Here is a 17,537-nt window from a genome sequence, read left to right on the forward strand (position 1 = left end):
ACTGGTCGCTGTTACTGGGAGGTCGAGTGGAGAGGAAGAGTTGAGATATCAGTGAGTTACAGAAGCATCAGAAGGAAAGGACGCAGTGACTGTGAGTTTGGATACAATGATCAGTCCTGGAGTCTGTACTGCTCTGATGATGGTCCTCAGTCTGTCTGGCACAATAAGATACTAACATCCATCTCCTCCTCCTCCTCCTCCTCCTCCTCCTCCTCTGTCTCTAACAGAGCAGCAGTGTATGTGGACTGTCCTGCTGGCACTCTGTCCTTCTACAGAGTCTCCTCTGACACTCTGATCCACCTCCACACCTTCAACACCACATTCACTCAAACTCTTTATCCTGGGTTTACAGTCGGTCGTGGTTCCTCAGTGTCCCTGTGCTGAGTGGAGTGTAAAGAGTGTCTCCTGTTACAGAAACACTCTGACTGTTGAACAGATAGTTCAGTCTGTACATGTCTGTCTCTTTCACTCACAAACACGTTTTCAGATTCATGGATTCAATCAGTTGATGTTTGAAACTCTTCTAAATGATTCCTTGTAAACTTCTTCAGTCACAAACAAACAGGAAGTGATGTCACATGTGTTCCTGTCCACACAGCAGAATGAGTCTATTGCTGACAGTGATGTACAAACAGAGTGAGCATTTCTGAGGCCCAAAATAAACTGAGTAGTTCACTGAATGAACAATGGACTGTGAGCTCAGTTCCTTCATCATTAGTATGGATTATATATGTATATGTATTATATTAGTATCATATATATCAGGTGCTGCTGCTTTCAGTCATTGTGCAAATGTGCTGTTTGTAAGCTTGTAAAGCTGCAGTCAGCTGAGACTGAAGAAGTCACCTGATCAGTGAGCAAACGTTTCTGAAAACGTCCAGATGAACAGAATCAACCTTTTGGGATCAGCCAGCAATGCAGCATCATTGTTGTTCAGCTTCAGAGGTTTGCAGGAATGAACTGATGACCAGAAACAGCTGCAAAGTCCAAGAAAATACCAGCTGGAGTTCAGCTGCATTTGAAGAAGTCAAAGAAAAGTAAGGATGGCAAAGGGCGACGTTTTCTTCCAAAGAGCTGCAAACATGGTCGACGCCTCATTAGAAGAATCATCTGGACATTTGTGAGGAACTCTAACCAAGAAAGCAACGTCACACAGATCCAACAGACAGTTTCCACGACTGCAAGTGTTGAGTGGAAAAATGCTACATTGCATTATTGCATCCTCTCACCACAGGAGGCGCTGTTGGCACCACTGATTGCTGATCAGCTGTTCTCTGATGATCTGATTGATGCTGTGAATAACGGGACTCACTGAACTCTGTGACACAGTGAAGATTACAGAGTTTAACTTCACCCTTTAAGACTGACCACAGAACCAAGTCCGCCAGAGCTTTTGTTATATTTTTACATGCTGTGGAGCCATTTGTGGGAGCATTTCAAGTTGCTATACATCAATACAACTGTTATAGCCCTAATTTTAATAATATGTATGCATTAAGTCCATAGTAACTACATAAACTGCAAAAAAAACCTCTGCTCATCCATCTCTGTGTGTATCAGGATACATTTGGTTCATAATACACAGAAAAATCAGAGTTATTACCTGTAATAAATGTGAAAGATTCCTGCAGTGATAACCAGGCAGGACTGAAACACATCCAAGCTGTCACCACGGTAACAGCACCGCCCATCCACAGGTGAGGGGAGGAGCAAAAAGAGGGACTTTGACCATTTTATACTAAAAACACTCAACTAATGTTTCTAATATGAAACAAATAAGCCCACATTAATGTGAGCGTTTATTAAATAATAATAATGATGATTTCCTCCTGATCTCATTTCCACAGCAGAGAAAACTGTGGTGTATATTGAGGTGGAGGGTGTGGTCTGTGGCTCAGGTGTAGAGTGAGGGTGGGGTGCACCACAGCAGCATGCTGGGACTGCTGAGGGTGGAGGAGGGAGTGATGATGACATCAGAGCTGCAGCACAGAGACCAGTAAACACACAGTCTGTTCATCTTTGCATAGATACAATATACAGCACAATATTGAATGACAGACACGCTGTGGGAGCTTCCACAGATACACTGACGTCAGCATCCAGAGTCCTCCTGCTGCTCCCCCCTCAGAGCCCCGTGATCAGCACCAACACATTCAGTTAGATGACAGAGTCCAGCTGCAGCTAGAATCAGCTCCCCTCTGTGAACAACAGCACAGCGTCAGTGTTTCACACTCAGTGAAAGGAGGAAACAGCAGAAGAACACCATGTGTGCTACGTTTCCCAGGACACACTACAAACTGCACAAATACAGAGCAGCACGTGGAAGGACCTGGAGCTGCATTTACAGAGCTGCAGACAGCGTGATGTCCTGTATGGACAGGTGGAAGGAACCAAGTCCTCAGCTGGAACACTCGTGTTTGTCCACAGACAGGAAACACAGCAGGAAACTTCCTCACAGAAGTGCAGCTCATGGATAACACACTTCCTGTCAGTCAGAATGAGGCTGCAGCCAAACACAGAAAGGTGTTTTTGTCCAGATGAGCCCAGAGAAGAAACACGAGTGTTCACAGACATCAGAAGCTCAGAGAGGTGAAACATGAGGTTGGAGTCCTCGTCAGCATCCAGAAGAGCTGCTGTGAAACCCTGAGTACTCATGACAGACTCTGATGGCACAAACACATCATGATTCAAACAGAAAGACAAACATGGAGCTCCTGATCCTCCTGCATGAGAACAAGCTGACATGAGCGCTGTGTCTGAGAGTGTCTCCCTGTCACAGTGACAATAACACAGCTGCTGCTCACAGTCATTAAACTGACCTGAGGTCAGCTGTGCTCCTTACATATGAACCATGTGACCTCACATCAGTGCTGTGGATGACTGTAGTCATAGAAGAGTAGAGCTGTAGCAGGTGGTGTGAGGAGGAGGTGGTGTATTGTAGTTAACGCAGTACTGAAACACTCCAGCAGAGGGCGCTGTTAAGTCCTTATTGTAACACAGTTACTGTGTGCAGTTAGACTTCATACATAATCTGCACTTATTTCCATCAGACATGCTGTCAGTAAATGATTGGTTTCTATTGATTCTACTTCCTGTTGACTCGTTTGATGACAGTGAAACAATCACAGCTGATTGTGTGATGATGTAAACTGTCACTGTTTACATTCAGTGTGTGTGACATAATGTTAGTGCAGGCTGATAACAGCCTGGTTCTGTTAGAAACACATGAACGTGTCCATAGATCAGTGTGTGTTTAACATGAGAGCTTCAGCCCTGCTGATGTGTTAAATAAAGACATGCAGGAAAACTGATGAGACTCTGAAATAACTCTTTATATTTATAATGTAACTCTGCATCAAAAGAACAACAAAGGATCCCAGACAGGTTTCTGTGAACAAAGACCATTCTGATGTTTCTGTGTTTCTAACACTTTGACATTATTAGTAAACAGACTGCAGTGAGCAGCATTTATAAAGAGCTTCTATATAAAGATATGACAGCTGTTTGACAAGTTTATCACTCTGTGTTTGGACCTGATCAGTCCAGCTGTTTACTTGAAACATGTTCATTTACCTGTTCTGTTATATTCATGTTCTTGTCTCTGTTGAAAACACATTTTAATGTCCCTCAGATTTTTCTCCCAGATGAATAAATATAAAAATGACACAAACTGACTGCAGCTACTTTTTGTCCTTTCTGTCAAAAACCTTCATGTGACTCATGAGAGACACGTTTCAGCTGTTTGTGACAGATCAGAGGCCAACAAGTCATTTATAACACTTTCCATCATTGTTTAAAGTTCTCAGTGTTTCTGTGTTGCTGCGTATAGGATCTCCCAGCATCATCACTGTGCTGTCCAATCATTGTGTGCGAGGTTACCCTTATAGTGCGATGTGTGTTTGCACAAAGAGAAGCATGTGTGTCAAATATAAATAAGCACAGAACAGAAACAGCTGCTCGTTTCTTCTGTTTAGAGTCAAGTTAGTGTTTTGTGTCTTTGTTTGAGGCCTGATGTCGAGCAGAGGTGTGTGTAACTGCACTGCTCTGTTATATGTGTGAAGTGTGTGCTTCTCTTCAGCATCATCTTTGTCACTGCTGATTCCTTTGTGTCATCATGTGTTGAGAAGAGAGAACAGTTATAACGGAGGAGCAAAAGGAAGCCCTGAAATCTGCATCAACAAGGAAGTGTTGGCTCACCAGTGATCCCAGCAGAGCCACTGGTTTGGCTCCAGTTGTTCTAGATTCAATGATGTTGTTGCTACAGATACATGTCAGCATCTTTATTGAATTTAATATGAAGCAGAAATGGTGTCATTAGGAGAAGAAGAGGAGAACAAGTCCGGCGAGGAGGCAGCAGCTCTTAAAGATGAAACAGCAGCTCAGCCCTGAGCTCAGAGAGCTGCACATGAAAAAGCTCCTCAAGCAGATCCTGTCAGAGGTTTGTCATCAACAGGAGGAACTGTTCACATCATAGGATGAAGATGCTGTCAGCTGGATGAAGAAGGTTATTTAATGCAAACGTTCACACTGAAGTCAAATTGTTGTCGTGTTGAACAGATTCATGTACTGATCGTCTCCAGAATGTTAGAAGAGCTTCAATGAATCATTAGAAACAACTTACAGCTGCACAGCTGTGTCAAACACATCTGTGTGTCATTGTGGGATTGTTGTGTTTCTACATGTGACACACGTCTAAAACATGCACACAATCTGAACACAAACAGGGACTCATGTGTTCCCACAGCCAGATGCTGAGAGCCATTTCCTTGTAGTCCTGTGTCTACATACATGAACCATTAGATGTTATTGGAATGATTGTCAGCTCTGATAGTTTCATGTGTGTTTAGCTGGACGCTGTTTGATCCTCGACATGTTTAAAGGTGTCCAGTCCTGAGACACTGGGGCTGGAAACAGCTGTGATGTCATTGGACTGTCACACAGACAGAAGAGCATGAAGTGAGCAGCCGAGGAGCCGCTGATGTTTTGGATTCAACAGCATTTGAAAGGTCGACACAGACACATTTGCACACAGAAAGCTGAATCTGTCATATGCCACAGTGAACTCACTGTTCAGTGTTTTTCAGGAAGCTTCTTAACTGCCTCTGCTGCCAAACAAGCAGCTGATGTCCTTGAGAAGAAGCTGAAGAAGTCTTCAACAACAAATACAGGAAGTGGACTTTCAAATACTAGATTCACTTTAGACTCACAGAGAAATGACTCAACCAGCTGTGTTTGACTATATGAAAGGTCAGTGTGTGTCTGCACACAGACTGTTGTGTTGGACTGTTATTCAGTTGTCTGCTGAATGTTTTCAAATGTCTGCATCTCAGCTGTGATGAGGCTGGGGGTCATGGGAGGCCACCGTAGCAGCCTCTTCAACATCATGACATCATCATAAATGCTGCTGGACTGTCTGATGGGCTGACGGTGAAAAAGCCGTCGGGAAGGAAACAGAAGACATTTCAGAGGCTGCAGCAGATTTCTTTGATTCGGGGCCTTTTTCAGCTTTATTGGACAGAGCAGTGAAGATAAGTGACAGCAAAGCAGAGAGAAAGGGGGCGTGGCCCGGGTCAAAGCCAGGCCAGCTGCTCTCCACCTCGTGGTCACCTGCTCATCCTAGTGAGCTCCACCAGCAGCCCTTTCACACACTTTACACTGTCAAACACTGTGTGTGGACCTCAGCTAACAACAGGCTACATTTAAGTCTGGACTACATGCTTTTATATTGTTTTTATTCCATCAGCAGCTCAACATCATGAGCAGCTTTGACATAAAGACATCAAACTCAAGCTGACTTTAAACTACTTTTAATACAGGGGCTCAAAAACAACAACATCTTTATTATATATCAGGACACAAAGTCATTTCATCTCAAAGGGAAACAGCTTTATTTGGAATAACCAGCACTATCAACTGGTTTGGGATCTCCACCAGTTTCATGTCTTTGCAGCTTCTCCAACAAAGTTCCTGTAAAATCAGCATGTTTGTCTTTATTGGTTTGATAGTGATTGATTATTCAGTCCCAATCTGCTGTCATCTAAAGAACAAAATGATGTTTCTATGAGTCACAAAGCTCCAGATGTTGTCGGCTTCACAAAGAAAACAAAGAACTTAAACACAAAGTGTTTGGAGCCAAAATGTTCCCAAGCTGCTCTTTTTGAAATGGCAGAGGTACAGTGGTGTCTAACAGCACACTGTGGAAGGCAAACATGTTATTGTTGGATGAAACTTCATGAATCCTTTGTAGATTTGAGCTGTTGGAGCCTTTCTTTTCTCTTCAGGTGTACAGATGCTGAGGAGGCAGGTGAAGCAGGTGGAGCTGTTGTGATGCTGGCAGAGGGTGTGTCTTAGTAACTCTGTGAGGCAGAACTGGATCCAACATTGTGGATGTGTTGATGTTGGAGCCATTAAGAGTCTCTGGCCACACTGTAGGATTTCCCTTTGATCCACTGTGGGGGCATTTTGGAGTCTGTCAGTGAAACTCTTCATGTTTGTGTTTGACTCCAGTTTATAGAAACAGAGAAATGTGTCATGCTTTTGTTCGGCCTCCACAAATACACACATTTGTTCATTGGTTGGACTTTTTGGAAGGAGACACATTGAAAACCATGTTAATAAGATCTTGTTGTTTCCTGTGGATCCGACACAGAGAGTGGACTTCAGACAGAAAGCGTGGAAGAGATTTTAGAGGCCGTGTGTGGCAACAGGAAGTTTCTGTGTGTTTGCTGATCTTACATGTGGAAAACAACACGTGATGTTTGTGAAGTTCTACAATGATCATTGTTCTCACAGCATTTTGAGTGGGAACAGTTCAAACTGGGAGTAGTGGGAGTTATTTACTGATTGAAACAAGCTGAATGTTTCTGTGACGATGAAGATCAGCAGCTCAGCTGATCAATGAACTGACATCTATCAGTCGTTTCATGAGATGAAGTCATCAGCAGACATTTGTTCTGACTGTGTGATGAATGTCAGAACGTCAGGGCTCTGCTTTAGTCACTGCTTGATGATCATTGGCTCATTGTTGAATCCAGGGGCCCAGTCTGACCTCTGACCTTTGCTGCAGGTCTTCTGTGTTATCTCCACTTTCATGTCTGATCTTCTACTTGTAGTCCTGTGTCTACATATACAGTGGCTTTCAAAAGTATTCGGCCCCCTTGAACTTTCCCACATTTTGTCACATTACAGCCACAAACATGAATCAATGTTATTGGACTTCCAGGTGAAAGACCAACACAAAGTGGTGCACACGTGAGAAGTGGAACGAAAATCATACATGATTCCAAACATTTTTTACAAATAAATAACTGCAAAGTGGGGTGTGCGTAATTATTCAGCCCCCTGAGTCAACACTTTGTAGAACCACCTTTTGCTGCAGTTCCAGCTGCCAGTCTTTTAGGGTCTGTCTCTGCCAGCTTTGCACATCTACAGACTGAAATCTTTGCCCATTCTTCTTTGCAAAACAGCTCCAGCTCAGTCAGATTAGATGGACAGCGTTTGTGAACAGCAGAAATTGAAATTGAAATTGCAGTGAAGTCAGCTAGAAACTTACAGTGACGTGGACATCATGCAAAGACTGCCAGACTCTGTAATACTGCAAATGATCAGTGACTCAGGTTAACACTAAACTTTAAACGGCACCTCTGTGTCTCTGTGTGCTGAACATCTAGGATTGAGTCAGGCTGCATCAGCTGAAGCTGTTATTTGTATATATCAGTATTTTTTTATTCAGGTGTGGGGAAAATACGTAAGACTGCAGTGAAGCGATGCACCAGATGAATCCCTGGCCAAAGGTATCGTACTTAAATCAGACTACTGATCCAGCCACATCAGCCTTTTGTGAGGTCTGTTTAAAGTAGACTAAAAGTGAACTGCAGGTTCCTGAGAGGTGGACTGTGAGCACAGAAACACATGTTCATACATACAGCTGCAGCAAACTTACATTAATTTTAAATAGATTTGTTACTCTGATGTCTGTCTCTGTGTTAGTCCTCTGACAGACTGGTGACCTGTCCAGGTGTGCTCTACCTACTACTGGGACAGGTTCCAGCCTCTGTAATAGAAATGTTCTGTTATTCTCATTTAAAGTGTTTAAGTGCTTATGCATATGCTTAGTTGTGACACTGTTACTGTTCAGTGAAAGTTGCTAAAACTAGATGAACTTACTTCAGCAGTTTGAGAAAACAACTCCCTTTACAGGTGCTGATAAGGCCAAGGGCACAAAACAGCACAACCATTGATGCGTTAGGTTTCATAGCGAGACACGTGAAGTGTGGTAGGATCAGTTTGTAACTTCCTCCCTCTTCCTTGGAAGGCGTAAAGGAGGAGGAGCATGACTTCTGTGGCAGCGCTGACATGACTGAACCGTGATGTTTGATGTGTGTTGGCGCAGTAATAAATAGCTTGATCACAGCTCTTTCTGTGTTGCAGACTTTATTTAAAAAATTCCACGAAACCCCCCCACTGTGAACCTGAATTGAATATTCAGAAGACATTTGTTTAAATAGTTCTACAAATCTGAGCTGTTGGTGTGTCCTTGGATTGTGTGGTAATAATATTAGAGCCTGCAATCTTTCTTACTGAATCTCTACTATGAGTCATGTTACCTGAGATTAGTTCTATGTTTACCTGTCAGCCTGGACGAATGTGCTGTGTGAAGAATGTAAATGACATCAGATCTGAACTGCTTACATCTAAGGAGCCTGTTCATATTTAATTGTAATATGAACCAATGATTTTCTGATTGATTGCTGATATATACAGTGGGGCAAAAAAGTATTTAGTCAGCCACCGATTGTCATCATTTTAGGTGGGGGAACTTGCACAGAGGTCAGTAATTTGCACCAGAGGTACACTTCAACTGTGAGAGACAGAATGTGAAAAAAATCCATGAATCCACATGGTAGGATTTGTAAAGAATTTATTCGTAAATCAGGGTGGAAAATAAGTATTTGGTCAATAACAAAAATACAACTCAATACTTTGTAACATAACCTTTGTTGGCAATAACAGAGGTCAAACGTTTACTATAGGTCTTTACCAGGTTTGCACACACAGTAGCTGGTATTTTGGCCCATTCCTCCATGCAGATCTTCTCGAGAGCAGTGATGTTTTGGGGCTGTCGCCGAGCAACACGGACTTTCAACTCCCGCCACAGATTTTCTATGGGGTTGAGGTCTGGAGACTGGCTAGGCCACTCCAGGACTTTCAAATGCTTCTTACGGAGCCACTCCTTTGTTGCCCGGGCGGTGTGTTTTGGATCATTGTCATGTTGGAAGACCCAGCCTCGTTTCATCTTCAAAGTTCTCACTGATGGAAGGAGGTTTTGGCTCAAAATCTCACGATACATGGCCCCATTCATTCTGTCCTTAACACGGATCAGTCGTCCTGTCCCCTTGGCAGAAAAACAGCCCCATAGCATGATGTTTCCACCCCCATGCTTCACAGTAGGTATGGTGTTCTTGGGATGCAACTCAGTATTCTTCGTCCTCCAAACACGACGAGTTGAGTTTATACCAAAAAGTTCTAATTTGGTTTCATCTGACCACATGACATTCTCCCAATCCTCTGCTGTATCATCCATGTGCTCTCTGGCAAACTTCAGACGGGCCTGGACATGCACTGGCTTCAGCAGCGGAACACGTCTGGCACTGCGGGATTTGATTCCCTGCCGTTGTAGTGTGTTACTGATGGTGACCTTTGTTACTTTGGTCCCAGCTCTCTGCAGGTCATTCACCAGGTCCCCCCGTGTGGTTCTGGGATCTTTGCTCACCGTTCTCATGATCATTTTGACCCCACGGGATGAGATCTTGCGTGGAGCCCCAGATCGAGGGAGATTATCAGTGGTCTTGTATGTCTTCCATTTTCTGATGATTGCTCCCACAGTTGATTTTTTCACACCAAGCTGCTTGCCTATTGTAGATTCACTCTTCCCAGTCTGGTGCAGGTCTACAATACTTTTCCTGGTGTCCTTCGAGAGCTCTTTGGTCTTGGCCATGGCGGAGTTTGGAGTCTGACTGTTTGAGGCTGTGGACAGGTGTCTTTTATACAGATGATGAGTTCAAACAGGTGCCATTCATACAGGTAACGAGTGGGGGACAGAAAAGCGTCTTACAGAAGACGTTACAGGTCTGTGAGAGCCAGAGATTTTCCTTGTTTGAGGTGACCAAATACTTATTTGCCACCCTGATTTACGGATAAATTCTTTACAAATCCTACCATGTGGATTCATGGATTTTTTTTTCACATTCTGTCTCTCACAGTTGAAGTGTACCTCTGGTGCAAATTACTGACCTCTGTCATCATTTTAAGTGGGGGAACTTGCACAATCGGTGGCTGACTAAATACTTTTTTGCCCCACTGTGTGTGTGTGTATATATATATATATATATATATATATATATATATATATTTTTTTTTTTTTACATACATAGTTTTTTGTTGCCTTATGGTTCCAAGCGCTGTCACCAATCTTTGCATTTTGTTATTATCTCATGACACTTGTTTAATCAGCTACCATCTCTCCTGTGGACTTTTTAATGTCTACAGTCTCAGACCAACACAGCCCTGCCCTTCCCATATTAGATTCTTGATGAATGTGTGTTGTTGTTATTCAGCCTGGTTCAATGTGCCCCTTTTTAACTTTGAGCACCCGCCCCTTTAAACCTCTCTGCACAGCCCTGCACTGAACTCACTATCTTCTCCCTCTAACAGCCTCCACATGTTCTCACTGTAATTTCCCCTCATGAATGAATTTATGCTGCACTAATGTGAATGTTTGCAGGGAAATCAAACGCATTTCACACGCAGTACTCGAGCTGACTTACCTTTGTTTGAATGACGACTTGTACGCGCTGACTCCACAGATAAGGTACGAAAATATATCAGGCTACGTCTTCAGGGTTTCTACTCCACGGCCGTATTTCATACGGGTCCACATTTCCACTGCACGCTATTTTCTGCAAGTACCGCCGCTTCGCCTCTGGACGCAATCGGTCTCTATACAGTCCATTCTCTTTTGAGCTGCTTTTAAGCATCTTGTAATCGTCGTTCCAACACAGTGTGTTTGTTTTGATTCGTAGACCTCGAAAATGGTGCCGCGCTCCCACAATGCATTGCGGCGTGACGTCAACTCCAAAGCCCTATAGAACATGTTCTTTTTCATTGTCAAAATTATCAGGAATAAAGAAGAAAACTGATTCAAAACCTGTGGAACCTGCCAAAAAACAAGTTTTACTGCAAAGGATTTCTAGATGTGAAGGTTTTGTGGCTTTTTTCAGTTTCTAAAACAAACTCATTTGTACAGAAGGATATGAGGATGTATATGTCCGGTGGTGGGTTTTTTTCTTCTTGATTTAATGTATTCATTTATCTCTTCACTTAATCTTTCTTTATGTTTTTTTTTTTTTTGATTTGGCATGAGCGATTTCCGGTCCTCACTCCAAGCCAGTTGGTGGCGGTAATGCACCACATGTTCTATCACAGCTGCGTCCGAGAGGACAGGAAACGTCTGTATGCGTCTGCAAACCAGGTAACTACACTCAGCTGAGCCTCTCTGCTAGTCGTTATTAGTTGGAGGGTTTTGCGTCACTTTCTCTCGGCTTGATAAAGGGCTGTATAGAAATCTCTGGTACGTAACACGTAACGTCATTTTTAGGGAGCGTCGCAGAGAAGTGAGGCTGTTTCTTTGTTTTTGTCGAGTTTTGATTGAAGACATGTTTCCAGTCCGTTTTTTACTCGTTTGTTTTTTCATTAATAACTTTACATTATCACAGAGAACAAGAAGGCGCTTTGTTTGTCACATTCACCTTATGTCTGTGAAGGTTCTCAGTCATCCAGGTCATCGTAGTCAAAGGAGCTTGCAAAGAAAAGCGTCTGGACTTCTTTAAGTTACTTGAAGACGTTTCACCTCTCATCCGAGAAGCTTCTTCAGTTCTAAGGTCAAATGGTGGAGAGTCCCAGATATAAGCCTAGTGGGAGTTTCCCCCCACAGAGGGACAAAAGGACCCCCTGATGATCCTCTAATCACCTGAGCCAAGGTGTGAAACTGGGTGTGGGTCCCAATCAGCCAGTTTCGGGTGAGTTCATTGTGAAACCTGGCCCCACCTTATCATGTGAATTCCTGAGGTCAGATGGCCCAGGATGTGAGTGGGCGTTAAGGCGTCTGGGAAGGATCTCAAAACTGGATTATAGATGGCAGAGAGTTGGTGTCGTAAACCCCGCCTCTGTTCAAAGATGGTCGCTCACAGTGGACATAGATGGCTTCTTTCACTCCTCTTTCAAACCATCTGTCCTCTCTGTCCAAAATGTGAACATTAGCATCCTCAAAGAGTGTCCTTTATCCTTAAGATGCAGATGGATTGCTGAGTCTTGTCCTGTGGAGGTGGCTCTTCTATGTTGTGCCATGCGCTTGTGAAGTGGCAGCCACTTGGCAGCCACAGTGATAAATGGCTGAGATGGCAGCAGCTGTACGTGTGAGGTACCTACATATTTCAAGATGAATTTGCAGAGATGTCATGTTTGGTGCTTACAGACATCACACTGCATTTTGTGATTTCGTAGCTATTGTTGTGATATTTTGGAGCTTCCCATGATCACCGTGACAGTCATTCATTTTAACATAACCTTTCTATTCCTTTCAGGGATCCTCATTTTTTTGGTACGGAAGATCAGCAGCTGTGTCGACAGGCAACAGGTAACGGCATGCTTTTCTGTTAGTACTGTAGACCTTGGTCTGGTGCTCTTTTTTAGTTTAACACAGTATTTTCATTTGCCGAAGTGTAAAAAGCTTGTTCCAGGAGAAACAAACTTTAGTGAGTTCTGCAAAATGATTCCCACCATTGCACACTCTGTCAGCCTCCAGTGTGCCCTTTTTTTGTCCTTTAACTGAAGAAAGTCGGTAGTCAGAACATATGAGATAAGTGAGATCCTCATTTTGCCTGCTTATTTCAAGATACAACATTTTCACAAACTGCTGTAGGATAACCTTGCTATTTGTCTTTTCCAACACTTCTACATTCATCCATATTTCCTTGTCTGCTTCTTTCCAGGTGAAAAGTACCTGAAATGGGTGAAAGATTTTGTTTCCAAAAACAAAAGCATGTGCGTTCACCTGAAGAAGCCAAGTGGTGCTGACCTGTGGATAGAAGAGCTTGAGAACACCAAATACAACGGGGATGATGATGAAGTTAACGCCTGGGGAAAATTCTACCTTCCCGAGATTGTAAAAATGCAGGTTATTGGTGTGGTAAAGGGCACCTCATGTCCATGTGACGAGCTTGTGCTGATGACGTGTGAGGACAAAAAGCTGTACGGCTATGACGGAGAGGAGCTGCATCTGGTGGCTTCCAGTTTCCTGGAACTATGTGACAAAACGATAGAGTATCCAGCATCCAAGCGCTACTACAATGGAGAGGCCTTCAAAGATATGGTGAGAAGTTAGACTGCTAAGAATAAGACTGGGGATGCCTAGTGTTAGAGATCAATCACCTGAGCTTTTCTTTGTATTGTTGTGTGTTCTGTTTAGACTGAGGAGGACTGGAAAAAAGTTAAGATGAGTGATGTGGGGAGGAAACTGCAGGAAGAACATAAAAAGCTGGTAAATGAAACCCAGTCAGCGTTCGTAAGCCTCATATCATAGGTGGGTATTGGAGCTGAGTATCATCACTGATTTCTAGAACCTGTTCAATTCCAATTCACAAGGTCCCAATTAGATTCCATTTAATTCTTACTCAGAGAGTCAGAAACATTATAATTCTGATCATTTATCAGTACTGACACTTGTGAAACTTCATCAGAGGTGTGAGCATCACAGCAGATGCTTTTGTGTCAAAGTAACTGAGGATAAAACACAAAACCATGAAGCAGATTTTCCTGGCCTAGCTTTTTACAGTAGATAACCTTAAAAATATTATTCTGCAGTAGAACAAAAGCAGACGAGAACCACGACTCAACAAATGTACATTGGCTGATGCTGCTGAAGTGATTCAGAGGTTTTAATAAGAGGTTTTAATAGAGACACAGCAGAGCATTTTGCAGTTTCACTTAATTTGAAAAAAATAAATAAAATTTGGTATTGAACAGCAGAAATGAGGCTGTCTTGTCGGAAGTCATTAAAAAAAATGGCTGTAAACAACGGTAGACTGCTTCATAACAAGCAAGCGAATAATGCCAAAAACAGAGATTTGAGATGGGAAACGGTGTTCTTAAAGTACACTGAGAGAGGCAGAGAGCTGTGCTGTGTTGTTTTTCTGTGTGTGTTTTAATGGTGGTGGAAGCAAACCAGCAAAAGTAAGAGGGAATTCATGACAATGTTTATGTCAAGCAAAATGTGTCTTCTTTTGCTGCTGGTTTGGTTAGAGAGAGACAAAACGTGCAGCTTCAGGATCTGAGCAGCTTTCAGCACCAACGGCATCACAGCTCAGACTTGGATTCAGGATTAAGCCCTTTATGTTTGACTGTAGTGATTGTAGCTCTGTCCTTGTTATTAAATTGCTCAGGCTCTCAGCTTCAGCACAGTTACCATATGGCCACTCTCTGAGGTCTTCTGTGTTCAAGCCAAACAAATTCTTACATGATCTGCAAGGCTTCATTCTGGCACCATCACGGAGACAAAAAGCCTCACACCTGATATTTCCAGGTACTTCAATTGTTCCATCAAAGTAATCTTTCTGGACTGTGTTTGGATAATAGGTCATCACCGCACCAGATACATATTTATGCCATTTGCTAAGACAGGAGGCAGCAATCATAATTTTCCCAGCGTTAGGACCTTTGGTGGACATGGAGACTCCGCAGTACCTTTCTGATTTGTTGGTTTGGGATTTTTGAGAAATGCAGATGGTGGACGAGACGAAAGCTGTTTTTTTATTATTCTCTTCTAAGTCCAAGTCTGTGAGGAGATCTTGCAGACTCTGCTTTATTTGCTCTTCATTCTCTGAGTTATTTTGCAGGACGATCTGAAAACAGTTACAGATCTGGTCAAAGTGTTGCACCTGATTATATAGTTGTTTTTCATAGAAAGTTGATCAACATGTTTGTTTCGCTGCTTGACTTATTTAACTATGCAGGACCATTGGATGCTTTTGATTTAGACATTTTAAGATAGGGGGTGAAACAAGTCACAAAAATCTATTTAATTTTAAATCAATAAGCAAAAATCCATCTTTGTTCTCACTAATTTATAATTAAATTTGCTAATTGACCTTTTTTTTCTATTTTGCTATGCCGGGCTGTCAAAACACGCTGAATTTAGAGTCTTTGAGCTGACTTAACAGATCCAGCAGCTACACAGTGACAGCATCATATACGCCTTGAAGACTGTAAGCATCTCCAATAATGAGTCTGTTAGACATTATTTAGAACTAACAAATTCTGAAGCAAGTCTCCAGCTCTCCTGCAGTCTCTGTGTTTGGTGGAGAAGTATAGCTAGAAGCATATGTTGAAGTATAAGGTACAGTATGGATTTTCTTTGGATTTCTCAGTAAAAAAGCACTTTGCATTATACTTTCCTAAAAACTGGAAGTTTGTCAGATTGACTGAAAATGTGAGAAGAGTTATCTTACCATGTCGAGCACACAGGAGAAGGGACTTCGCCTGGGAAGCTGAGTCGAATACAACTTTAAAGGCCTGGGATATCTTCTCATTAACAAACCCAACACAAAAGGATTAGGGAAGATTTCTTCTGGAGAAAAGGGGATGTTGTTGATTTTGCCCAGAAACAACATGCTGTGAAGGATCTGTTGAGTGAAAACATATTTGCTTATTGTTAGTAGTGATAAACAGGACTGTCTTAAAAGTGTCAAAGGTAACACACCTCATCCACCAAGTGTTGACTTCCCGGAGTCATGTAAGAGCCCCGAACCATCCTCTTGGTAATCTTGTAGGCATTAGTTTTCAACCTCCTTTGAGAAATTGTTGTCTTCTAAAATGATAATGATCGAGCAGTTAGGGATTTAAAGACACAGGAGATCTGATAACTTTGGCTACAGCAGAGTCTGCAGACATACCTATTTTGCTCTTGGTCGGCCTATTTTAAACATGAGAGAAAACATAGTTAGTGAAATGTTGATAACATACAATGACTATCATTGGTGGCTGAAAAGATGCCAGGTAACAAGTGAAAAGCTGCTACTTACCATCGCCACAGTCTAAGAATGAAACAGGAAACACTGAGCGAGTTGCCTCCATCTTAAAGCTGTTGATCATGTGATTTAAAGGAAAGCCACACCCAGCTCTTTCCTGGAATTTTACTCGACTGTAGAAAACTGCTCCATTTGCCCCGCCCACCCATGATCTTTAATATCTACCAAAAACAACCTTTTGGTTGTCAGTAACCAGCCGATCGTTTTCGCGATTAAAAAGTGGCTTTTTGCGGCGGCGTTCCCACCGCGAGCAGAACTCCGGCTCAAAAACCGCTGTTTTTGAACACTTTTATTTACTTAAGCACTTTAATGGGCTTACTTTGAAACAAAGTGCGATTGAATGATTATTGTTATGTGTTGCCTTGAATTCGGCTATGCTGTCTGTTAGACAGCTGTTTTCCTTTATTGTTGTTTTTGTATTGTTTGTAGCGAACGCTACTGGAATGTATAGATTAAGCTACGTAGCCAAGATAATTAATAATTTAACTGTTGTACATTGGTTGATGATGATGATGATTTGCATTGTTACATAGGCTTGCAGAAAAATATATTTGTTTACCGGTAAACTGAATCGAACTTGATGTGCTAATGGACGTTTTTCTGACCTACAGGTCAGGTTTTGTTCCCTCCCTTTGAATTAATCTTCTTCATATTGAAGTGGCGAGCCGGTAGGACCATTCTTTGTTTCCCCTCTTTCCCCCACTTAGCCGTCTTTGGATTACGGACATATTTCCCCATTTGTATGAAGCTGGACTCTAAGGAGGAATACCTCAAAAGTGAACTTTAAAAAGAAGAGGACCAAAAAGGACTTTTGCACAGAAAAATCACAGCACTGATTTATTATTTAATTGTGGGCATTTATGTTGTGTGTTGTGTTAATTATTTTGTTCCATTTCCCCTGTCCTCCATTTATTCAATATATTTTTGGTACAAGATATTGCAGTCTTTGGTCTCATCATTCACACCATCTAGGCTCCATAAAGAACTATTTCTTCTGCGCGTCAGTCAGTAAACTCATCCATTGAAATAAACTAGTCCTTAAATAACTTTGAGTTACACAGTGGCAAATGTAATAGAGAAAGACACAGGGCCACCTGAAATCTGTCGTCCTATCTGATTCAAAACCAACATGTAGGAGAATCTGGAATCTTTGATTTTGAGTTAAAAATAAAATATGGGTAAAATGCAGAAATGTTTTTACTAACATGTACTAACAGAGACTTGGAGGAGAGAGACCTAATGTTTAATAATCCACATTTCACTGTTTTACTCTTTGGTTCAGATGTGGATACTGTATTGTTCTTTCTTTGTGATTGTTTATATTTAAGTTGTTTGTTGCTGGTTTTTAGTTTGTTTTTTGTCTGTTTGGGAGCTGACACAGTCTCTATGGAGATG

At 42.2% G+C, this 17,537-nt stretch overlaps 2 protein-coding genes across 4 annotated transcripts in view; one reads left to right on the forward strand and one right to left on the reverse strand.

Moving 5' to 3' along the window:
* LOC146606847 (protein NLRC3-like) overlaps positions 1 to 17,537 on the forward strand; it is a 1,106,670-nt gene that overhangs the window by 111,282 nt on the left and 977,851 nt on the right. For all 3 annotated transcript variants that reach the window (XM_085349212.1, XM_085349207.1, XM_085349211.1), the window contains one exon: positions 1 to 384. This exon is cut by the window's left edge and continues 158 nt beyond it. In XM_085349212.1, the coding sequence (XP_085205338.1) occupies positions 1 to 384 (384 nt within the window).
* On the reverse strand, positions 13,663 to 16,291 carry LOC146606848 (uncharacterized). The gene is made up of 5 exons (XM_085349285.1): positions 16,229 to 16,291; positions 15,815 to 15,922; positions 15,564 to 15,737; positions 14,405 to 14,957; positions 13,663 to 13,679 (listed from the first exon to the last, which is right to left on the reverse strand). Exons 1-5 carry the CDS (start codon positions 16,289 to 16,291, stop codon positions 13,663 to 13,665), a joined length of 915 nt encoding a protein of 304 aa, XP_085205411.1.

Source organism: Diplotaxodon limnothrissa, unplaced genomic scaffold (assembly GCF_057381915.1).
Source record: "Diplotaxodon limnothrissa isolate DT_005_m unplaced genomic scaffold, D_limnothrissa_male_GT1.1 unmapped_scaffold_4, whole genome shotgun sequence".
NCBI lineage: Eukaryota > Metazoa > Chordata > Actinopteri > Cichliformes > Cichlidae > Diplotaxodon > Diplotaxodon limnothrissa.

Excerpts from the sequence above, each read along its gene's own strand:
- LOC146606848 (XM_085349285.1), bottom strand. The coding sequence starts at position 16,291 with ATGGGTGGGCGGGGCAAATGGAGCAGTTTTCTACAGTCGAGTAAAATT. Across the intron at positions 15,923-16,228 it reads AAATTCCAGGAAAGAGCTGG|AAGACAACAATTTCTCAAAG; the intron begins GTGTGGCTTTCC and ends TTATCATTTTAG. Across the intron at positions 15,738-15,814 it reads GTCAACACTTGGTGGATGAG|ATCCTTCACAGCATGTTGTT; the intron begins GTGTGTTACCTT and ends TTCACTCAACAG.